Genomic DNA, 22,617 nt, shown 5'->3' on the forward strand with positions numbered 1-22,617 from the left:
AAATTAAAATAGTTTTATTTAATTTTGTATTTTTGGTACTATATTAGTCAGCCAACAGTTTGAAGCTTGCGCATGACCGTTGCTATTGGTAACCAACGCTTGCTCAATTTCATATAAAAGATTCTACATTGTCGATCTGTGTCAAGACGTTTGTCCTAAAATATTGCTAGTAGACTATTCGTGTGAACACATATTACTGCTGATCCGTCAACTACAATGGCTAACAGTTATCACATGGAAGCGCTCAGGAAACAACGGCTGTTGGACCGAAAGAATGAAGCTTTAAGACGTTTGGAAAAACAGGGAACTGACTTGGTACGCATTAGAATATATTGTATTGTATTGTATATATATGTTAAATTAATTACACGGATTCATACAGTTTGCACATTGGTTTTTCGATTCATACCTCAATGAACCGAAATAAATACACAGTCAATCCTTAAATATACGCATTAGAATATATTGTATATCTATATATATCTATATCTATATCTTATATATATATATATATATAATCGCATAAATTGTGTTGTCATCCTTCACATTTATCACACTTAGTCCTTGCTGGCCTCGTCAGAATTTCAAAATCACGTAATGCCATTGTTCAAAGTATTTGAATGAAATCATCTTCACTTTATGTCCTCTCACCTGGGCCCATTTGCACAAAGCAATGTTAGCGCTAAGATTATCGTAAGACTATGTTAAAGTATGTTAACCTGCTGGATGCCGAGGTTTTTTTCTGACACACATTTTTCTAAGATCGGAAAAGTGAAGGTTGTGCGAGAATTGCTCTCACGCGGCACTGGATCTAGAAATCTACCTCCGGCTATAAAAATACGCAGATATGTAGAATATTAAATTTCCTATTTGATGGTGTAAATTTAACTGCAAATATTAGACTGGTTTGAAAAAAAGACACTGTTAAGTGTTTTCGGAGAATTTAGTTAAGAATTGACTTTCACTTTGTGTGAATTCATTGGAGTATGAACCTTCGCAGAGTGAGGGCCAAACTGTATGAACGTCAAAGTAGTAAAATAGTTTCTCAAAACGAGAGGTGACATGAGCTTATGAATGCTCAAATTGCTCAACAGGAACAACTTTTGAAGTTGCTGTAAACAAATGTAGGCCCAAATGTACTCAAATAATATAAAGGTTTGTTAAGTACTACCTCAGTAAGTCAGTCACAATGACAGCGCGTCCTAATACATTTACATCAAGTCCAAGACGTCAGAATGGCCAACAGGATAAACATGACGGGAGAGATTTCCGAAGTTCTTAATGAACCTGTGGCTATTACAAGTGTTAGTAATCACTGATCAATTGGCCAATCACTAAAAGGTGATTGTAGAGATGTGTCAAATACATACTAAGGTACATTGTATATTGCTGTAGACTGTCACTGTAGTCTAGACATGGATCAAGTCGATACTACGGTAGTTTGAATGTGCTTTTCTTCGTTTTGTTCTCTAAGATGGGTAGTAGCAAGGATATCCTTAAACGGACATGCAATCAAACTCTCTGACTTATCCCAATGTATGCAGAAACACAGAGTTCAAGATTAAAGGGTCTAAATGATGAGAAACAACGCTTCTGTATTTAATCCCAGGGATTCCCCCAAGAATGTGGAAGTAGTCCGTTAGTGTTTGCATCATTTCAAGAACACGGTCTCGTGAAAAACCTATGAATGTCAAATTGTGTCGTTCATATACATATGAACATCAATTTTCGCGGTAATGTGACCGACCCCTGTCCAAAGGAAAAGCTGTATATCGTGTCAACTTCAAATAAAAAACTATTCTGCGTTGAATATCAGCAAATTTCTCCGCTTTTGTTTATAGAACACCAATAAATGTACTATGTCAGGGTTAGAAACTAACAATTTTTGTCCACTAGTCCTTATAATGATAACATATAGCAAAACCCTTAAAATGGGCCAATTTCTACTAGTCCTTATGATACCTTTACTATTGGGCAGTTTGGTAAGGACTACAGGACTAGTGCCAATTTCTAACGCTGCTATGTGACAATTTTTTTATGCATACAGAATTCGTGAGCAAACAAAATACTGCCTAATATCTAAACGACATAAATATATATCAAATGGAGTTAAGTGCTTATGTATAACGTTATACATTCAATGCCAAAAATGGCCTGCTGTTAATGTTGAATACTGATTTTTCCTCTAGGACATCAAATGGTGACAGAGAGGTTATACATGTACAAAGAAAAGGGAACGTTACCTCGTTATGCTTAGCACTTGTAACTCAGGTCACTTGGTGAGAATTAGCTGTGGGTAAGGACAATAAATCTTCGCAGTGTTTTGTTCACGAGGAACCAAACTATTCCAACACAAATATCGATACTGAAATTGTTTACGTTTAGGTATAAAAAAGAAGAGATGAAATCGTACTTAATAAGAAAAGGAAGTAATAGCAAAATGGATGGCCATATCTATTCTATAAATTCATCCTTAGATTCCAACATTCTGCTGATTGTGCAAGTGTATTTAGAACAAATGTTGCACCATTATGTTTGGAGCACAAGCCTTATAATCAAATGTAATGAATTACTAAAACAAATGACACCATTCTGCTTGACGTCATGGGTGGTTTATGTCTTTGTCAACCTCGGAGAAAGACGACACTGGTATTTTGATTTATGTATACCTCCCCTTATAGTATGGAAAATCGTGATGTGTAAAATGGAATTTGACACTTTTGCAACACAACATTAAACGACTGCCTTTACCATGTAAATAATGTCTTGAACATTTAAACAATTAGATAGCTTACCCTGTATCTTTTTTGGACAAGACACGCATTTGTTTGGCATCATTTTTACGTTATCAAATACCCAAAAGAATATTTCGAAACAAACAAAATTTTAATCAATATTGTACAGGTATTTCTTGATTATTATGTGATTGTTTCTCTTCATCTAGACTTGATTATTTATATATATCTGGAATATTTCTGAGTGCAGCGTTATACAACAAGCAAACAAACAAATCATCTCGTCTCAGAATTATACAATAAAAGATGCAAAGAAAGCTCCTTTGGGTTAGAATTATCAGGATAATCGTATAAGGTTCCACCAACTGGATACATGGCACAGTTTTTATTTTTATACTTTGTACAATTCTTGAAGAAATAAAGTAAACAGTTTCATATCCTGTGATCACAATATTTAAAAAAGGATGACCCATTGATTATGTTATGGAGACAAGAGGAATAATTCGTAAATCGTTTGTGACTAACGCGCACCTGGCGAATTGTTAGACATCACTGTTCTGTTTATCAAACAACAAAAAAAGCAATTCCAAGACAATTCTTCTACAAATGTGTGCATATATTTTCACATTGTCCATTTTGTTAAAGTAAAATATTTAGTTTTAGTTATAAAATAAAATGAAACAGCTATTCATGGACATTGTTTGTTTGTTTGTTTGTTTCTTTGTTGTTTAAGGCCGCACTCAGCAATATTCGAGCTATATGACAACAGGCTGTAAATAATCGAGTCTGGATCAGACAATCCAGTGAATGAATTTATGAGTATCGATCTGCGCATTTGGGACCAATGACATGCATCAACCAAGTCAGCAAGCCTGACCACCCGATCCCGTTAGTCGCCTCTTACGACAAGCAAAGTCGCCTTTTACAGCAAGCATGAGTTGCTGAAGACCTATTCTACCCCGGATCTTCACGGGACATTGTTTTTATGAACTTATAATATTCATTATTACACTCCAAAGAAATATGTACATGTTGAAGTTACATTTACATTTTCTACCACTTGTCTTAAGGTAAGAAAAATCGAATATATGACACAAAATCTGTCAATTTCCTATGTAAACAAAGTTCAAACAAACAGGAGATTATCAAAGGTTCCTACATTTTGTGGCTTATATTTACGTATGATATATTAACCACTGACAAATATCCATAGTGAAATTAATTGTGCAAAATCTACATCATAATTAAAACTATAAAGAGCAGGATACAATGATGGTGTGTGCTTTTATTCAAGGACCTTCACCTCAAAGAAATTACCAAATATGAACAACAATGTTGACGTATAGCCTCACTACCAGTGACCGACTTTTATAAAATGGCATATTCACTGACAACAGTACGCAGGATTTTACGAGGGGACTTTTGTTAATTTAGGGATCGTATATACATGAATGTGACATGTAAGTAGTCAGAAACATTCTGACAACCTGTATACTGTTATTTGTTGCAATATTTTTCATTGAAACCCAGGGAAATAGTCAGAAATTCCGATAAATACTGTTATAGTGCATGATTTTGCATCACACAGGACGGAAACTTTGACAATTTCTGTTGAAAATATCAAATCATGGTGATGTGTCTATTTGTAATTCTCTAATTCTTCCTGCAATTCTCTTCTAATGCATATTCTGAAAATATTGAGCCAATGTATACAACGAATAGAAGAATGGTTGGCTCAAAATAGGAGAAAATGCAACACTGTGTTAAACCAGAATTTTGCTTTGTTTATATTTCAAACAAGTGCAGTTTTCTGACCTTACCCGGTATACACGAAATATGATTTTGTAAACACTCTCCACAGAAAGTTCACTTCGGCGTTCATGTTTGTGTATTTTCCAAAACATTCTAAACGATTCTAAAATACCGTCTGAAATGCTAGAAAACTGCTTTTCTGGCTTCATTTAATAAATACGAGTCATAGGACTATAAAAAGAGCATATATCAAAATAATGCAAATTGCCCTAATCTAGCCTGTCCTAACTGACACTGTGATTACCCTTAAAATGTATTTTTACAGGTAAAATGATGATCAACTTAGAAAATATTCGTGTGTTGTCATGCATGTATGAAATGGCCTATAACCTGAGGTAATTACCTAACACATGTCCCTAGGTGATGACCTGCATTATATTTGCTTGGAAACATGATGGACTAGTTAAGAGCTATGAAACGGGATGAGTATTGGAAGGTTGCGGTTTTGTAATCCAGAAGTATTTGTTGTTCTACAGATGATTTCTTGAGGTAACATTTATCTCCACTGATGACGTATATGAATCTGTACTTTTTAATGTTGTGTTAGGTCTTGCCATGAACCCTTTACACTCAGCCAAGATGGACACAACATGGTTGAGCTCGCAATGTGTGACTGGCGTACGTAAGACAACGTGACCGTGCAGCCAGCACATATGTCCTGTACTTTACATTCTGATTCAAGGGACGTTATATTAACTGGCGTTATCTATGACAATGACACTGACATTATTTAAAATGTGCAATAGCTGAAGTTCCAAACAGTCTATGAACACATCACCTTCTATAATAACTTCTATAATTTTCTTTTTCGCCTCGAAAACTAGCACACATCCATCAATAACTTCCATATCACTGCAGCGTGCAAAACAATGACCAATTACCTTTACCTGTTGGTCTATGGGTGCTTTATGTCAATCTGCCGATAGCCACATGTAGTCAGTGGAATGATTCATCAAGGTAAATTATCTGGATGCTCTGACTGTGATAGTTATGAATGGTTCGGAGATAATGTGACCTCATAGACAGGATGGAATATTTTCCCCTGAAAAGTGCTTGGTCATCGCCATGCACAGTGTATCGATATCCCATCTCTTGGAGAGCAATAGTTAGTGCAGTTAACATTAATTGTACATTTGTATCTTTAATTCCTCCCAAATTCTACTACAAGTCAGGGTTACCTGCTGCTCATGAACCTTGTACACTATATGCCTAATCACCCTGTATCAAAGCTGTCTAATATCCTTTTACGTCCCGATTTTGTTTTTGAGACCACCCCTATACCTGTTTTGTTTTATTTATCATACCATAGACTTGATGGTATGAATTGAAAACCACATAGCATGGGCAGTTCAGTAATTCATCCTATCTAAATTAATAAATGGTTCCCCTCTATCTCTCTGAAGTGTAAAGAACTTGCATACATTTCCCAGTACAGACTCCATATCGTGTACCATGGTTATGGCTATGCGAGTGTAATGTAACATGCATCATGGGAGCAATGTTAACAAAACAAATGCAGCATCATTTTGCCATTTTAGAAGATGCACATCTAGAATTTTCTTAAAATGATTTTTGTGTGTGGATTAAATGTTTTATGAAGAGTACATTATTATCATTGTAACAGAGTCATGTGGGCATATGTCTATAGTCCGTTTCAGACTGCCATCATTCGACTTAGAATAAATGTAAACTTCCAGTTTTCGTTCAGATTTTGTCTCCTGTAAACTTGTCGATAGAACTCCTTGTGACTGAAATACTTCAAACCACAGGTAGGTCGATCGGTAGTTACTTGATATTTCAATAACAACAGTCTGTGAAAAATTCTATCCTTTTTTAACAGGCAAAAAGCAGTTTTCTAGCATTTCCGACATTACTTTAGGGTTATCAGAAACGTTTTTGAATGGTCATTGGTGATTTAATAAAAGACAGATACCTGTGATCACTAATATGCTGTTTTTGAAATTCATCTCTGAGTAAATATCTGAAATTTAGATGTCAAAACATGCTGTAAATAACACCTTGAATGGTGATTTAGTTATGTGTAAAATGCGACATTTACGATGTACCTAATTTTCAGAGGTCATTTTCAGTAATTTTGCTTTGCCTAAGTTGTCAGTGGATGATTTGGTTAGGGCACTGGACAAGGATTTCTCAAGACACACAGTTGCTCCATCATTCCAACCTCCAAAGTTCATGAAAGATGATTTTCTTATTCAGGTTTTTTCAGTGGCAGATCAGGCTCATAGTTTGGATGATGATTTACAAAGGATGACCACGCTTAAGGTCCAAGATACCAGATTTGCGTTTATTGAAACAGAAATCAGTCGTGTACTAAAACCTTTGTCAGCACTGGTTTCTTCAACCTGTGCTATGGATCAAGATCTAACGGTAGATAATCCTAACCTCACATGCGCAACATCGAGCCACAAACGGAGTAAGAGGCGCCTCCCTTCACTATCGCCTCAGTATAAGAATGGGAGCATATATACGACCTCGTATCTTGGCTATCGGTTGAGGAGTGCTTTTATTTAGTCTACATGTCTCTGACCAGACAAGGCACAACTCGACTAGAAGCTCTATTAGTTGATTTTTTTTCAACTTTTACAAAAACTTGAAGACAACAATTTGCTACTACCCATTCAAAAGCCACATAGACTCTTGTCAGTGGTAAGTGGTGCAGGGTTTGTGCACATCAGTCGCCAAGATCCGTAAGAGGCTATCAATCTACCGTCTCAACTGAGGACATTCTCAACTGGTGGTTGATAGTCGAACGTCTCCTTATTCGGGTTAGCCATGAATTTACACCTGTTTGTTAACGTTTCCCGGCAGGGGTGCTCTCTTACAGGCCCAGACAAGTCACAGGGTTGTGGTTGTATGCACAACAGATTTGGCACGTGAACAATCTAGAGTTTGGAAGCGCTCATTCTGACCATCTCACATTGGCAGGAGCAGCTATAGTCCACACAACTCAAAATACCCACCGACAACAGTAGGGAGGTGTGGTGCCTGTGCAGTCAAGAGACAACGCACTCACTCCCTTTTGTAACAGACGCTCAGGTTCTTTCATCTAGACGATCGTCTGGGACCAACATTCATAGTCCAGCACATCCCCCAGTGTTGAAACATCCTGACCGATGACCTATTCTGGTCAGACACAGCGTTTCCCATGGAGTGGAAACTTAACTCAGGGGCTTTCCAACTTGTGATTGGGCAACCAAACATTGCAACTTGCCCAATCTACCAAATTATGACATATGTCTCCCAGTTACCAGATCCGCAGGCTTGGGCAGTGCATGCATCAAGCATCCCTTGGGAAGGGCTAAAAGCGTATGCTTTTCCGCCACCTGTTCTTCTTCTCAAGGTGGTACAAAAGATCAAAGAGACAAGGAATCTTGCTCTGACTTTAGTCTCGCCCTGGTGGCCGGCAAGGGGGTGGTTCATTGAGCTCAGAAATCTAGCAGAAGATGATCCACTACCCCTCCCACAGTGGTTAAACCTACTCATCCACCCTCACAGTAAATTGCCTTGCCCAATGCCAGACAGATTTTGCTTGGTTCATCCAGAGACCATATAATAGAGGGACGGCCCTCTAGCCTATGCGCGAAACCATCAGTGCAACGGCTTGTACTGCGCAACCTGTCCGGAAGCGAGCAGAAACGCGTTCACTGCAGTCATCGTTGTCGCCTTTTTTTCCCATGCAAAAGATATATTTCACAATACATAATTACACTCATATATTTCTTAACATTGTTAACATTACAACTGAGATTTGTTGGTGCCCTAAAGCATGTCGTTGTCACTGTATTTGATGACTGTGATCACGCTTTGTCTTTGTCCGAGAGAACAAAATGGCGCACATGTAAAATCGGCAAAAGTGCAGATTTTGATTTTCAATAACGGCCTCTAATTCGCAATGAAAGTCCTTGGTTACTCAGGTGTATAAAAAGGAGATATGTTAAAAATTGGTTTAGTGCCATTAACAAATTTAGGGCGGATCCGAAATTTCAGATTTTGACTCAAGAAATGGGACTAAATCTGAATTTTCCCGAAATAATTACACCACAACTCTTAATTTTCGCATGCTTTCAGACGAATGTGTTCCTATTATCGGTCCTGAATTTAATAGTTTTACATTCATCACGATTTCCCCTATGGCTTGGTACCAACGTTATTTAGATACGATCGGTAGTTTTTTTAGTATGATTTTTGGCGCAATGCCATATTTTACGTCACATATTTTAAGTTAAATTACCATATAGCAGACGACATAACATGCATTTTGTCTGTGATTATCATCCGCATATATCCTTTGATACATTCTACAAAGTGACTTATATTGTATGATATTAGAATTGTTTTTGTAAAACGCGTATTTTTTTTACCATTGCTTTCGCCATTTCTTCGTAAGTTTAACTTTGTTTCAGTTAGGCCTTATCACATATCGCGCATATACTACATACTACAATACTACATATTTGTTATCTTCTGTAGATTTTGTCTGTATAAATCATGGCTACATTTAATCAATTATTTATTTTATGCCCTGTAAATATTGATTATGAGCAAAATGATATTGGCCTAAACCCAATCATAATAATGTAAATATGATGAAGGTATCAATGAAAACATCATACAAAAATAAAAATCAGTTACATGAAATATTTGTTTAATAAAATTATCATTTGCTTTGAAAATGCCAAGAAAGAAGAAGTATTATATCGGCAGTCGTCGGGAGAGAAGTTCCAGACAACAAGGTCGAAGGTGTCATTCAGTAAAATATATAGATGGTCCATTGAATTTTGAAAACAACAAACGTTACTACAGTTTACGATATACTAGTACATATCTGGTCCCATGCTCATTGAAGCTATATTGTTATACCTGAAATACCTAATTATTTGTATGCTGAAATATCAATCTAATCGGGTAATATCGGAATATTTGGAATTTAACAGTAGCCTCCCTTTGAAAAAAAACTTACCTCGCTCCAGCAAACCACATACTGCTAGCCCCAAACTGGCATTAACCAATAACTTTTTATTCTTTCGAAGCCCATTGTCGGACACATCGAAAATTAATTAAACAACGCTCGTAGTTTAATGTGTATTTCTAATTCATTGGAACTATTAGCATTATAAAATAGTAGCGAATTTACATGAAATAAAAACATTAATATGGCGTCATTTTTTTTCTGGCTAAAAGTAAAGCATTTACACCAGTCGGTGATCATGCATTTTTGCAAGTAAATCTAGTCTGGACTTATTATAAGATATGAAGTTAATATGGAGATATTTTGTGAACATCGGGAATATGGTGATATGTTACAAGTGTCTTCCCTGCTTCTGGATGAGTTTTATTTACGCTTCCTGAGTTCCTGTGCAATTTACCGGATCGTAGTTTTCTGTGGCGTTCGTAGTAGATTTGGTATATTTGTTTATTTATAATAGGTATCAATTGCAGCATAAAATGAGATATATTAACTGATTTTTAAAACAAATAGAATACTTTATAAAATACTTTTGATATCGGAACGGCTTTTTCTTCACACGCCCTCGAAAACTTACGCTTGTGGACAGACGTCATATTTTCATTTCCTGTCTTTTTCTTTGAGTGAATCTTTTTGGGAGGTATTTACCAACGGCTTGGTAGCCGTAACATCACTGTCATTTTATTTAGACCAAGAGTCATCCGAAACCAACCCCTGGTCGAAGAGAGGGAATTCTTCAAGTGGCATATCTAGGTCCAAGACGAAATCGTCCCAGTGAATGAAGTCGTCCATGGCTGTGGCGAATGTAAATTGAAATAAATGTCCCGGAAGACACACATGTTCAGCAAATTATTTGCAGCCAACTGACATGTGCTTATGAGAGATATCATAAAAAAATCTTTGTAATCCGCTAAGAGACGTCCTTTTATTGGATTGTCGCTGGTCGAAGTCGGAGAAATCTCGGCTAAGGGAATTAACTCTTACCCCGGATATTATATAATATTGTTTACGTGGTTACCAGAATGGTCAGTCGTGAATGTCTGCGCATCTATTGCGCATCTGCAGCGGTACAGAGAGGTTAACAGCAGGGTGTCGGGGTGTATCAGTTACATGCCAGACCGTAGCGCTGATGGTTTATGATAAACTGTTGGGGAGGGCCGTCCCTCTATTATATGGTCTCTGGTTCATCTTAAAAAGGCGATAAGCGCAAAGGGCTATTTGGCGCAGGCAGCTAAGGTCATTGCTTTGGCACATCCTCCCTCTACCAGGGGGTTATGCGGTGCAAGTGGCGATCCTTTGAAACATTTTGTAAGGCAAAGAATCAAGATCACCTCAGTTCTTAGCTGAATACCTCCTACACTTGCGTACCAAAAGACACTTGAAGGGTAGCACCATTACAACATATTTGATAGCGCTTAATTTAGTGTTGGGTGTACCGGAAAATCGCAAGATGAATCGGCTTCTGGAACTAGGGGCCGTACTACGCTCTTTCAGGCTTAAAGATCAGGGCCCTGTTCCACAAAGCGATCTTAGTGCTAAGGTGATCGTAACTCCCATACTTTAACATAGACTTACGACAGTCATAGCGCTAAGATCTTTGGTGGAACGAGGCTCAGAAGGCCAAATTCTGCCCCTGCTTGGGACTTGAATGTGGAACTTTAAGGTTTACGTGGGCCCCCCCACCGAGCCCCTCAACACATCCTCATTTTATGACCTCCCCAAGAAAACAATTTTTCTCTTGGCCTTTGCCACTGTGGCGCGAGTGAGCAAGCTACACGTGCTGGACATCACCTGTGTCCATTTTGAGCATGGTACAGGGAGCGGTACATCTCGGGTTGTGGTGTGATTTCATTGCGGAAAATCAACTTCCAGGCCAACCCAGTTGTTCCTTCACCATCCTACCAATCTCAACAATTTTGTTAGCGTTGAAGATGAGGGTGAACTCAATCGCATTAAAATCAGATCTAAGTTCTGGCTGCCGCTAAACAAAGATCCAGAGACATCCCATTACAGGTCACATCAGAACGACCTTTCGCGAACTTTGACCGACCACTGAAATGACTAACAAGAAGTTGACATCAGCCAATAAGGAAGTAGCTTTCTTGAAGACGTCGATGGCGTTCGTAGTTTTGGCCTTCTGGTAGAAGCCCAGCTGTTAACCAACACAAATAATGAACTTATCCCGTCGGGAACCAGTTTTCCCTTCCAGCACAGTACTGTCTACCATATGCCCGGTGAGAGGAATTTTCAAGGTTTTCATCAGCTTTGGCTTGGTAACACAGTATGTAAAGATTTTAGCTTACACTAATCTTCCGTTTGACTAGTTGTTTGTACGGACTTATCCTCAATTCTCATGTTCCATCTGTAAATAAGATTGAACCAGCCCTACCATCCAGGGTTTCAGGCTTTTTGCGCCTTGTCTTTAAAGGCTTTCTTTTATTGAGGTTTTTGACAGCTGAAGGTATACCCTCCACCATCCCGCTTGACACAGATGCATTAAGGCGTAATGCAGGATAAGAAAAAATATTAGTAAAATATAAATATTTTTTTACATATGCATACTTATCCTACATTACTACGTCTAAGGACCCATCCGTCATAGACTTGCCTCCCCACTACAGCTTCAGAAACTCTTTTTGATAGATCAAACGACGAGCAGTAAAACGGATTGGATGTGACATCACAACCTGTCACAAGACAGCAGCGGTGGTCCTGTAAAAAGCGGCCTTGAGTCGGAAACAGTTGTCTTTTTTCTTTTTTCACCCAGGACCGTCGAAAGGCGCTATCTTTTTGGTCGTAAGGTAAGCAGTAAATGCATAAAGGAGTAATGCATTGTCATTGTGTCAAAATTAATGATCGGGAATCTGGAGAAACTAATAGGATAATTGCTGTCATTATCATATATCAATAGTCTAATATACTGAAAATCAGTGTCTGACTGTGACATAGCTAAGGCACTTTTCAAGTTTTGGCAATTTTGGAGATATAAATTGCAAAACAATTTAGCAAAGACACTAGCCAAGAGAGATCAGTTTCAATAGCTGTGCTTGTAGACCTCTGCGGCTTGGAACCTTTTCTACAGATTAAAACAGTTACATTTGGCCGGAATATGTTCGAATTGTTACCTTGTTTCATTTAGTTGCTGTGTACATCTGACTGCATTTCGTAAGGTTGTCACAGGACAGGCCGACTATCACAACTTACTGTGGCCGTGACGTCTCATACACAAGGGTTAGAGTAGCTTCCCTTTGATAAAGGGCACTAACTCTATCTGACAGAAATGCTAGTAAAAACAATTTGTGTTTTCCACGTGTGTAGTTACTCCACTGTTTAAGAAACAGGTTGCAGTTGGAACTATATTTCGCTACTGTCACTCTCCGACTGACACATTACTTACCCTCTGACGTAATATATATTACTGCGCACATTACACGAAGACTTGCAATGTTTAGGTTATGTTTATGAGAGATGGAAGAGATTTTCGAGCACAGAATTGAAGAATGACATTATATGATAAAGATAATATCACGCTTGTGTGTTTGGGGATGGTACATATCTTGTATTAGGAACAAACACTGTATGTATAGCTCGCAAATGCTCGCTAAATACAATGTTTATTCCTAATACAGGATATTCACCATCCCCAAACACACTCGCTTGATAACCTCTATTTACAAGCTTAAAAAATATTTACCTGTATTTAATTAATGATGACGCCCTCAATAGAATCCGACCTCAGCAATGTCGGACAAGTCCATGTTATGCACAGGTGGGTATTTTCCACATATTTTCATGTCTGCTGCTTTTGGATGCGATCAGTTGGCCATCGCGTTTATCTCCGTTGCCCAGCTACATCTATGGGGAACAACTCACTAGACACTCCCTAAAAATAACGTCATCCAATATACAACTTCATCAATTTGCCAGTGCATGTTCTAATATCCAGAAATGACGTAATAGTCAGGCTCGGTCATAAACAATCGAGACCTTCAGTTTTTCGCCCACGTACCCGAAATCGTTTTGAAGTTTTTTATAGCTGTTCAAGATATGATTATTTATTATTACATACACATCTTGTGTGTAAAAAACTATGTATATTGTAGGTATAAGATCAATTAAATGTATCGTAATGTTTAACAGTTATAGTTAGCTCCTGTGACCAGCTCAAATAGTCCCGCGATCTACTGGCGCTTATGTCATCAAAAGTTGAAGTTCATTCTGAGATTGTTTCATGCTTCAAATCTACTGAAGTAAAGTATTTATTCCAAAATACTTACGTAAACACCTTCCTGGACATGTTATCTAAATTACTGTCACATCATATATTTGGTGTTTAATCGCTCTAACTTTTGGCGGTGCCAGTGTCGATTGCCTTCTGAGTGCTGTTTTCAATATGCAAATGAACCATATTTATGAATTTCAGTAAAGTGTTAGGTATGACAAGGTTTATTGTAACTCTGTATAGCTGTGAGGGCAGTCAATAGTGAGCTCACAACCAAAAGTCATGGGTTACAAGCCCAGTGAATGTTCATTAAAACTGGTTCCTCGTTTCCATAACATGGACATCAGTCATCGTTACAAGATGTTCTGGTACACAATTCTAAAGGTTCTTCTTCTTCTCAATCTCATTCAAATCAGACCTTAATTCTCGGTACCGCTAAACAAAGATCTGAAGATATCCCATTAGGGGTCACGTCAGAACGACCTTTCATCCGACCAATCAGTGCGTCGCTTACCAGATTATGAAAGTGACAGTCGGAATGTGATTTCTAATCATGCAATCTCGAAAACTTTAACATGGGGTATTCCAAACGATAGTTACGGGTTTAACGACTGAATCCTTACAATCTAGACCATCTATTAGCCATTCCAGAATTTTTTTATTTTCAGATTTCAAATTTGTTATCGAGAATTTGTCAAAATATGTTTCGGGGTGTATTCGCCAATTTGAAATTTGTGCTGTAAAGCACGAGAAAGCTGCCTTCTGATTGGTCCTTCCATTGGTCGGTCAAAGTTTGCGCAAGGTCGGTCTGACGTGACCCGTAATGGGATGTCCTCAGATCTTTGTTTAGCGGTAGCGAGAACTAAGATCTGATTTTAATGAGATTGTCTTCTTCTCCTCTAAAGATCTGGCACTGATTTCTAAAGTGCTTCCTTAAATATGTTGTTACAGATTGTGGTATAACATTTCACTGTAGTCCTCAATATTGGAATTTATGCAGAAAATACTAACATTTTATGCTGTAAACTATATATATATGATGAACTGCAGTGCTGTGATACTTATTTTCACAGACCAAAGATGCAGTGATGGACGGTTATCTCTCTAAACAGACACCTAAAGAATCTCCGCTCATTACCGATGAAGGCCAGTTTAATCAACAGAGGTGGGTTTCTGTAAACATTTGTTACCTTTCATAAGCAGAGTCTGCAAAATTGAATTAGGAGATGGAGACAATAAGTACCCTAATAATCAACCAACATATATTTCATGTTTTACCACTTTCATTATGAGTAACCTCTAGTCAATAATTTACATTTTTTTAATTCTTCCCGCAACCATCTTGGCTTATTGATTGGCCAAGAAAATTCTTCAAACAATAAATTAATAGTCTTTCCAATATACCGGTAGGCATATAAAACCTATTTCAGGCGTTTACCTTCAGACATCATGAAGGAATGTTGTTTAGTGTAGTAAGTCAGCAATATTAAAGTTTATCATACCTGCTCGTCTGGAGCAGACAGACCAGTGGCTGAGAGAACAAGCTGATATCCAAAACTGTCAGGTTGTGATGAAATGCCAAGTCACACATCATGATCACCCAATCCTGATAATTCCTGCAAATACCATACCTCGATCATATCATTGCTGTAATCCTGTATCTTGGCGGTACCCTATAAAACTCTCTCATTTAGTTGATAGAAGTCAAATGTTAATCATGAAAGTACTTATTTGGTGACGGTATTCCCAATAATACAGTGTTCCAAATTATAGAGGGCCCTGGGATCATTAAGTTTTGCTCCGATAGTATGAATGTAGAGGGCGCATAAGTCTCAATGTTGTTAATATTGACAACCCAACATTTAGGTTGGTTTGTAACTTGCACTCTGATTGGTCTGTTCGAGTGAGTAGAGTAGCAAATGAAATTGGCAAATGAAAATCAAGTGTGAGCAATTTGAGATCACAAGAACAACAGGAATGGATCCAGGGATTAGAGTAGGTTTACTGAAGTCTCTGGCAGGATTCTCTCTTTTTTTCTTTTTTTTCAATATTTTGAATTTTAGTCCTGATTCGACCTTTACACTTCGACCATACTGAAAGCTCTTTTGGATGTTACTTAGTAACTTAGTGAAAAGTAATGAGGTTTAGTGTATAGTTTGTTGATAGTGGAGCTGAGCACACATGTTATGGTTTTTGTGATATTTAAAATTTTGACCTTTAATGGACCTTGGCATTTAGTCCATTCACTCAAAATGCATTTTATTGCACTGTGAACATCATCGCCTGAGAAACCACAAGACAAATAAAGATGAAACCTTGCATGCTTGTTCCCACCTATGACACCTGAATATGTTCAAATAATTCTAATCCGATTTCCAGCATAGCCACAAATATTGCTGAGTGCAGCCTAAAGCTAAAAACATATTTTGAAAAATTTATTTATGGCCATGAATTTTAGAAAATCTTAAGCTCTTAAATTCTCTCAAAGTACATATTTAGCTCTGGAAACTTTTTTCCTCTGGAATTGCCATCATGATAACATCATATTTTGTCCAAATCATTAGATTTGTCCCCTTTGTTGACTTTTGAAACTGTTGACTACATATCCAGGTGAGCTACAGTGCTGTTGTTCTATTTTTTGGGTCGGAATCATTTGGCCTGCACTCGTTAGTATACAGTAGTCAGTCTGCAACTTGGCCACTATTCTGACACTTAAGTAGCACTTCTGTTTGTCTACAGAGCTGAAAAATGACAGCCAATATGTAAAGATGTTAAATCTGCTAAAACAGGACATGTCTAGTCCAGTAGACTCCATACATTTGGCATATCTGAAATCATTTTGTTTGTACAAGTGAAATTAATATTACAATGGCCAAGGATTAGTAATAATCATATTGTGGATCATGTGAGATTGCAGATGCAAATGAAATATCATCCCCTCTATTTGACACAAATGTTGTGTTACTGTTTTTAGATCAAGTAACAGCTCTTACCAGTACATGTCTACCTTGCCTAGAGAAGAAGGTGTGGTGTTTGGGGAGGTTGTCCACGACCCAAATTTTAAATACCGCATTTTGAAATCTGCTGGAAGTGCTCCTGTACATGTTGATCCCATACACAAAATCATGTACCCAGACCCCTGCCATCATGTAGGTGCTTGCATCAACTAAACACCTTCAACCCCCATATATTTTGTGCTTCTCTCTCTCTTTTTATTGGTATGTAGAATTCAATTACAAGTACCCACTGATGCTTTGCTATACTACTACTCAATAGACTATGAGGTCTTTGATAATGTTTGCCATATTTTGAGGCACTTGTGTTTTGTGGTCAAGGTAAGATTCACTGCTGCTGTGGAAGCCATGACAGTGATGACCAGTTTAAGAATTATAACTGCAGCTGTGTACAGGAACAGTGTGGATATTGTAGTTTAAAGAATTTTAATTTTATTTTGAAATTGTTCTTTGTACCATTTTACTGAATTAGTTTTTCATTTTCAAATCACATCAGTGTTTAAAATATAGCCTGCTTACCAGACTAAGATCAGCAGGATTGCAAAGTCCTCGAAATTTCACAGATACTCAACAATGATAAATAGTACATCTCAGAACAGTCAAATCAGGCCATCTTTACTGCATATTGGACGTTTCCCATACTATACTATGCTATGTATGAATTTGTCCAGACATCAGCTTATTGCTAATATCTAACTTTCAGGTGTCACTTACCCATGTTTCGAGTGAATGAAGAAGGGTTAAAAAATCGCTATAGAAATCGTCAAGAGTTAGCACCCCATTGTGACAAGGCTTTCGCCTTACTTTACCCTGGAAATGATAACTCTGATTACACCTGTGATGTGAACCAAAACAACAGGAGAATGAACATCATGTCAGATAAATATAATATTTTGAACAAAGTCAATGGTCCCTTCCATGTACAAGTATTAAGACAAACACCTGAATAAAATCATGTTCTATTATTCAGAACATTTTGTTTCCAAACTTTGTTTGATTATGATCAGTTTTTGTTATTGTCAGCAAGTTTACCAATGAGTCCATGCTGCATATAGTTTTATCATGGATATTCTTTCGCACCTTTAGCTCTGCCATTGTATGTTTGGTTAATAAGGTCTTGCATATTGGACATGTCACTTCAATATTCTGTGACATGAGCAGAAAAGAACACATCTTAAGCTGGACTGTCTTGGTTTTGTTTGGACCACTCTAAGGTTGATTGTGTAAATGAAAACTATCATTCTTTTTTCAGACAAAATCATGAATCTCTATTGGCAAAGAATTTAAGGAAAGGATTTGATTTTTCTCAGAATAGGAAACATAGGTTGGAGAATGAATCTATCCCCAATCTACCACCTCCTACAATCCTTGCCATCCAGCGAGATCATGTGTACAAAATCTTCCACCCATATGACTTCCATAGCTAGTAGCTGCATTTAAAACCTGTTGATTCTTGTTCTGTGTTGTTTTATGTGTGGAGTATCTCATCAACTTTATTTAAAATAGCAGTTAGAACAAAGTTGAACTTGTTTCCTGTTTACCAAAGGTAGTACTATAATATTAGATCTATTTCAGAATGGAAATGTTAAATTTGCAATATATCAGGTCTTTTATTTTTTTATGTATTAATGAAAAAAGTAATGTGTTTTTATGTTTAAGAAAAGAACATTTATTTTCAATTATCGTTTCTTATTGGAACATACTGTGCAATAAAGTTATAGGTCTTAAAGAGTGTACAGCCTACTGGTGGTTTGTGTGTTATTACGTTCTGTGCACATTCTAAAAGTCAGAAGAAAGCCCTGAACCAGGTTGTGTACAGTACATTGATATCTTGTTCTAAAAGTCAGAAGACAGCCCTGAACCAGGTTGTGTACAGTACATTGATATCTTGTTCTAAAGGTCAGAAGACAGCCCTGAATCAGGTTGTGTACAGTACATTAATATCTTGTTAATAAAGACTTCAGTTTTTTGTAATAAAACTTGTGGTCTAACGAAGGGAGACAGTAGATACCATGGGTTATATCCAACTAGTTCACAGCTCATTTCAAACGAGTGGTTTACGTAAAATAACTAAATTTTGGGAAGGAAACAAGTGGCATCTCTAGATTTCACTCGTCTAGATGAATAGACCAGTGGCTGTCTGGCCCTGATTATAGCAACAGGTTTCCAGTTATGAAATCAAGATTTGAATACTAATATAAACAATAATTTGCCCAAGGTTGGAGATGAGGTCTCATACAGAAATAGGGTTTTACCCTGTACACACGGTCATGTTTACTTGTAAGGTGTTATATGTATGAAGAATATTTTAAGTAGGAAGAGAATGGGTCTATATAAACTATTTTCATTTATGGGTCACTGTCACTGCACTAGAGTAAATGTTGTGCTGTTCTATTTCTTTGCAGGAATCAAGGCAGGAATGGTCATAATTGTCATAAACATATCAACTACTCAAATGTAGCAAGTGATACGATATATCCAATTCTGCATCCTAAACCAGTCTTCAAAGTGCCTGTGCCAGAGTTGCCATGTCGAAAACCACACTTCAAAGTCTAAAATATGTTAACCTTGCCAACTTGTTTGTATAAATGATCCTTTGATAAAGACAATATTGACTTTAACAATATTGTATGATTATCTAGGAGTGTTCTGTCATGGATTGGAAAGGAACGGAATAGACGTCAGTATGACCATAGTCGAGATGGTCCCATTCTGCCCAATACTTGGACAAGTTTGAAAAAAGAACTTCAGTTTAGGGAGGCAACCACTTCACTGTTTGGAGCATCAGCTGTAAGGATGAAATTCAATTGTTCATCCTGAAATTCATACGAGACCTAGCATAGTATTAGTTTTGAGAACTTATGAATGTTCATGGGAACTTGTAAATTGCTAACCAGTTTGCTGTCACTTGTTATTATGTGCAGTTCCTTTCAGCAAAGGTGAACAATATTATATTTGCCTAGAACTATATTAACTCATCTAGTCATTACTTCAGCCCCAGAAAGGAAAAGATTTATGGACAAGTGACAAAAATGTATATGTAATGATTAAACAAGATATGGATAAATATGATATAAATAAAAGACAAGTACTAAAGTACTGTAGTGTCTTTATGTGACTGTTACCCCCAAGTATATCTTACCAATTTCATCTCTTCCACATCTGCCCCAATCTTGGTTATTTCTTTCCAAATCCTCACTGAAGCAGCAAATATCAAGTTTGCTGTAATCAAAAGTGTATTTTCCATGCTTGCACTATCTCTTCATTTTATTTCAACTTGTTTTTGGTTTATTGTAACTGTGTTCACATTGGGTAATTTGGCAAATTGAACTAGATCTAAATAAACCGTATACATATGTGTAACCAGGGTTCACTCTAAGAATCTTATGTGAAAACCTCATATATTCCAGAGGTACACCCACTCTTGCCAATACAGCAGAATGTTAAAATGCCCCATTGTATTTGAAAATGTGGGCCTTTTTTCAAATTTAAGGGCTAAAGCCCAAGGCCCCACCCTAGAATTATACCCAGAACTCTGTTACCTTTTCAATTACCCCTTCAAGATTTAAGATTTTTGCAGAATAGATTGAGCAGCACATGATTTTTATTTGTTTATTCAGGTCTACATCGGGCAGATGTCCTCACCAATCTGCTTTAGTTGACATGGGGTAACATGAGTTGGGGTGTTACATTCATAACCTGAATACATAAATTATAAGAGTGATACCAAAGTTAATTTTTAACCTGGATTACAGTGTGTGAAAGGCATTTCTTCATATTCATTTCTATATATATTTCACATGGACAAATGAAGCGTCAGGTTTATGAACTACAATGTCAGGGGGGGCCTATTGTCTGTGTATTCCTGTAAATTGTCCCATTTTCAAATGAAGACTTCCCCCTTTCCCCAATTATTTTTACATCACCTCTTGTGCAAACATTTGGTGTATATTTTGTCAAACAAATTCATGTCACTCTTCTGCATTCCAGCATGTTTGAAATGACTGCTAAGAACTAATATGTTTGAATAGTTTCATGTTGCAAGAACATGAAAGATGCAAGACATTTCATTTGTGCATAATCTTACATATTTTACAAATACCTGGTTTCAGTTGAGTAAGTTGATACAGGCGCTATGTATTCCATATCTTGTTTTTTTTATAAGTATAAAGTTTTGCACAGATTTGATAAAGTAAACCACCATGTTGATGGCCTTCGATAGTGTGCATATTTTGGTGTATATGAACATGCTGTTTCCTGTATTTTGTTGTGGATGAATCTATTCTAATGCGTGCTGTGTGATCTTACAAGGAATGTGATGTCGTTTACCTGTGTACCAACTGTAATATATTGTACAATGAAGTCAGGTAAACAGTATAATAGTCATGAGTAAGTAAAGGAAAAGGAAGGGTTATCTCAGCCATTGAGAACATTTCGAGGAAATACAAACCATAGCAAGAAGTGGTCATAGCTCTTTAACTTGGAGGGATTTTTTTTAAATGCTACTGTTGAGGAATAAGTGAAACAAATCTCTGTGTATGACAGATTGTCAGTATAAACATTTCTAACTGTCTCTTTGCATTGCACTGCTGCTTACCATGGACAAAAGTATTGACCAGAAGCTTTCATATGCCACTGTTGCTATACTATACCTTGTCAGTATTACACTATTATTTGTTTATACAATATTTGCCTTTTATGTACTATTTAATAAAATATATTACTTGCACAATGATTGCTGTTGTTTTTTTAACTGTTTGGCAAACTACAATGATCCACACAGTTTTAACATAAATGCCCACTCAGACACAGTAGACTCCGAGCCTACCCGTCCTTGTTTTAGCCTCTTGATGGCAAGTGCCAGGTAGGGTTGCAACAGGTACTATCTTTTAACATCCTTTTGATATGATGCAGTCAGGGATCAAACCCATGACTTTCCGCTCTCCAGGCAGACACTCTATCCACTATTCCGCGGAGGCGGTCTCTCTTAAGAAGCACAATTATATAACATAGTACTTAATAGCATGATTTAAAGATGCATCATCAGCAAGCTTTGTCTGATACAGTACACTTGACTTGATTAATATTTTGACCCTCGATCGATTGTTATTTTGAAGAATGTTCATGTATTTATGTACGTCTTTTGTACTTTTGTGACCTCATAGTATTACCACGATGTCACAGATCGAGATTTAGATATTTTTTGTCAGCCTCAGCTTCAAAATCAGTTATATATCTTTATTTAAAACTTTGAGCATGATTTTTTTGTTACCTTGCACCAATCTAATTTTTGTGGCAAGAGATTTCTTTCTTTTTTCAACAAGCTGAAGCAATATTCCATGGTCGGTCCCTAAATAACAGTTTTCTCTCATCTCTGGACAACCTTCATTGTGATAGAGGAAAAGATCACTGTGTAACTCTCACAAAACGATAAGAAAGCTGTCTCAAACATCAGGCAAGCAGGTAACTTCAAGTTGTAAGTGGCACAAATGTTGAAGTAAAAACAAAAGTCCAAAAACATGAAAAATCATATTTCTTTAAGAAAATACACATATTAAAATCTAAATTTGCCCTGCACCTATTCTTTTAGCGTTGAAACTGTTCCCTAACTTTTGACAAAAATTCAAGTTATCATGTAATAGGTCTCAAAAATGTTGAACTCAAAAAATAAAAAAATAGTTGTAAAGAGTAATTTTTTAGAAAATCCAAATATTGAAATCAAACTTTGCACTTCACCTCAACTATTGGTATAGAAAATGAGCTCTAGTATAACCATATACCCCCACCCTTTTAGGTTGGGGTATTATTAAATTGTGAAATCAATAAATAACCACATAAGATCTATGA

At 37.0% G+C, this 22,617-nt stretch overlaps 1 protein-coding gene across 6 annotated transcripts; it reads left to right on the forward strand.

Annotated features, from left to right (window-relative positions):
- The first annotated feature begins 21 nt into the window (after positions 1-21).
- Positions 22-21,499, forward strand: LOC124118971. 6 transcript variants are annotated; one of them, XM_048387116.1, is made up of 4 exons: positions 30-315; positions 14,830-14,921; positions 16,731-16,905; positions 17,474-17,643. In XM_048387116.1, the coding sequence occupies exons 1-4, from the start codon at positions 217-219 to the stop codon at positions 17,501-17,503; spliced, it is 396 nt and encodes a 131-aa protein (XP_048243073.1). In that variant the 5' UTR covers positions 30-216; the 3' UTR covers positions 17,504-17,643. The 6 variants fall into 6 exon arrangements, with proteins under 6 accessions (XP_046337271.2, XP_048243073.1, XP_046337273.1 ...); XM_046481317.2 differs by lacking the exon at positions 17,474-17,643 and adding an exon at positions 19,413-19,593 and having other exon boundaries at positions 31-315; XM_046481315.2 differs by lacking the exon at positions 16,731-16,905 and having other exon boundaries at positions 22-315; positions 17,474-18,167.
- The last annotated feature ends 1,118 nt before the right edge of the window (positions 21,500-22,617 follow it).

The sequence above is a fragment of the Haliotis rufescens genome, unplaced genomic scaffold (genome assembly GCF_023055435.1).
Source record: "Haliotis rufescens isolate VD_foot unplaced genomic scaffold, xgHalRufe1.0.p SCAF_66, whole genome shotgun sequence".
In the NCBI taxonomy this organism is placed as follows: Eukaryota; Metazoa; Mollusca; class Gastropoda; order Lepetellida; family Haliotidae; genus Haliotis; species Haliotis rufescens.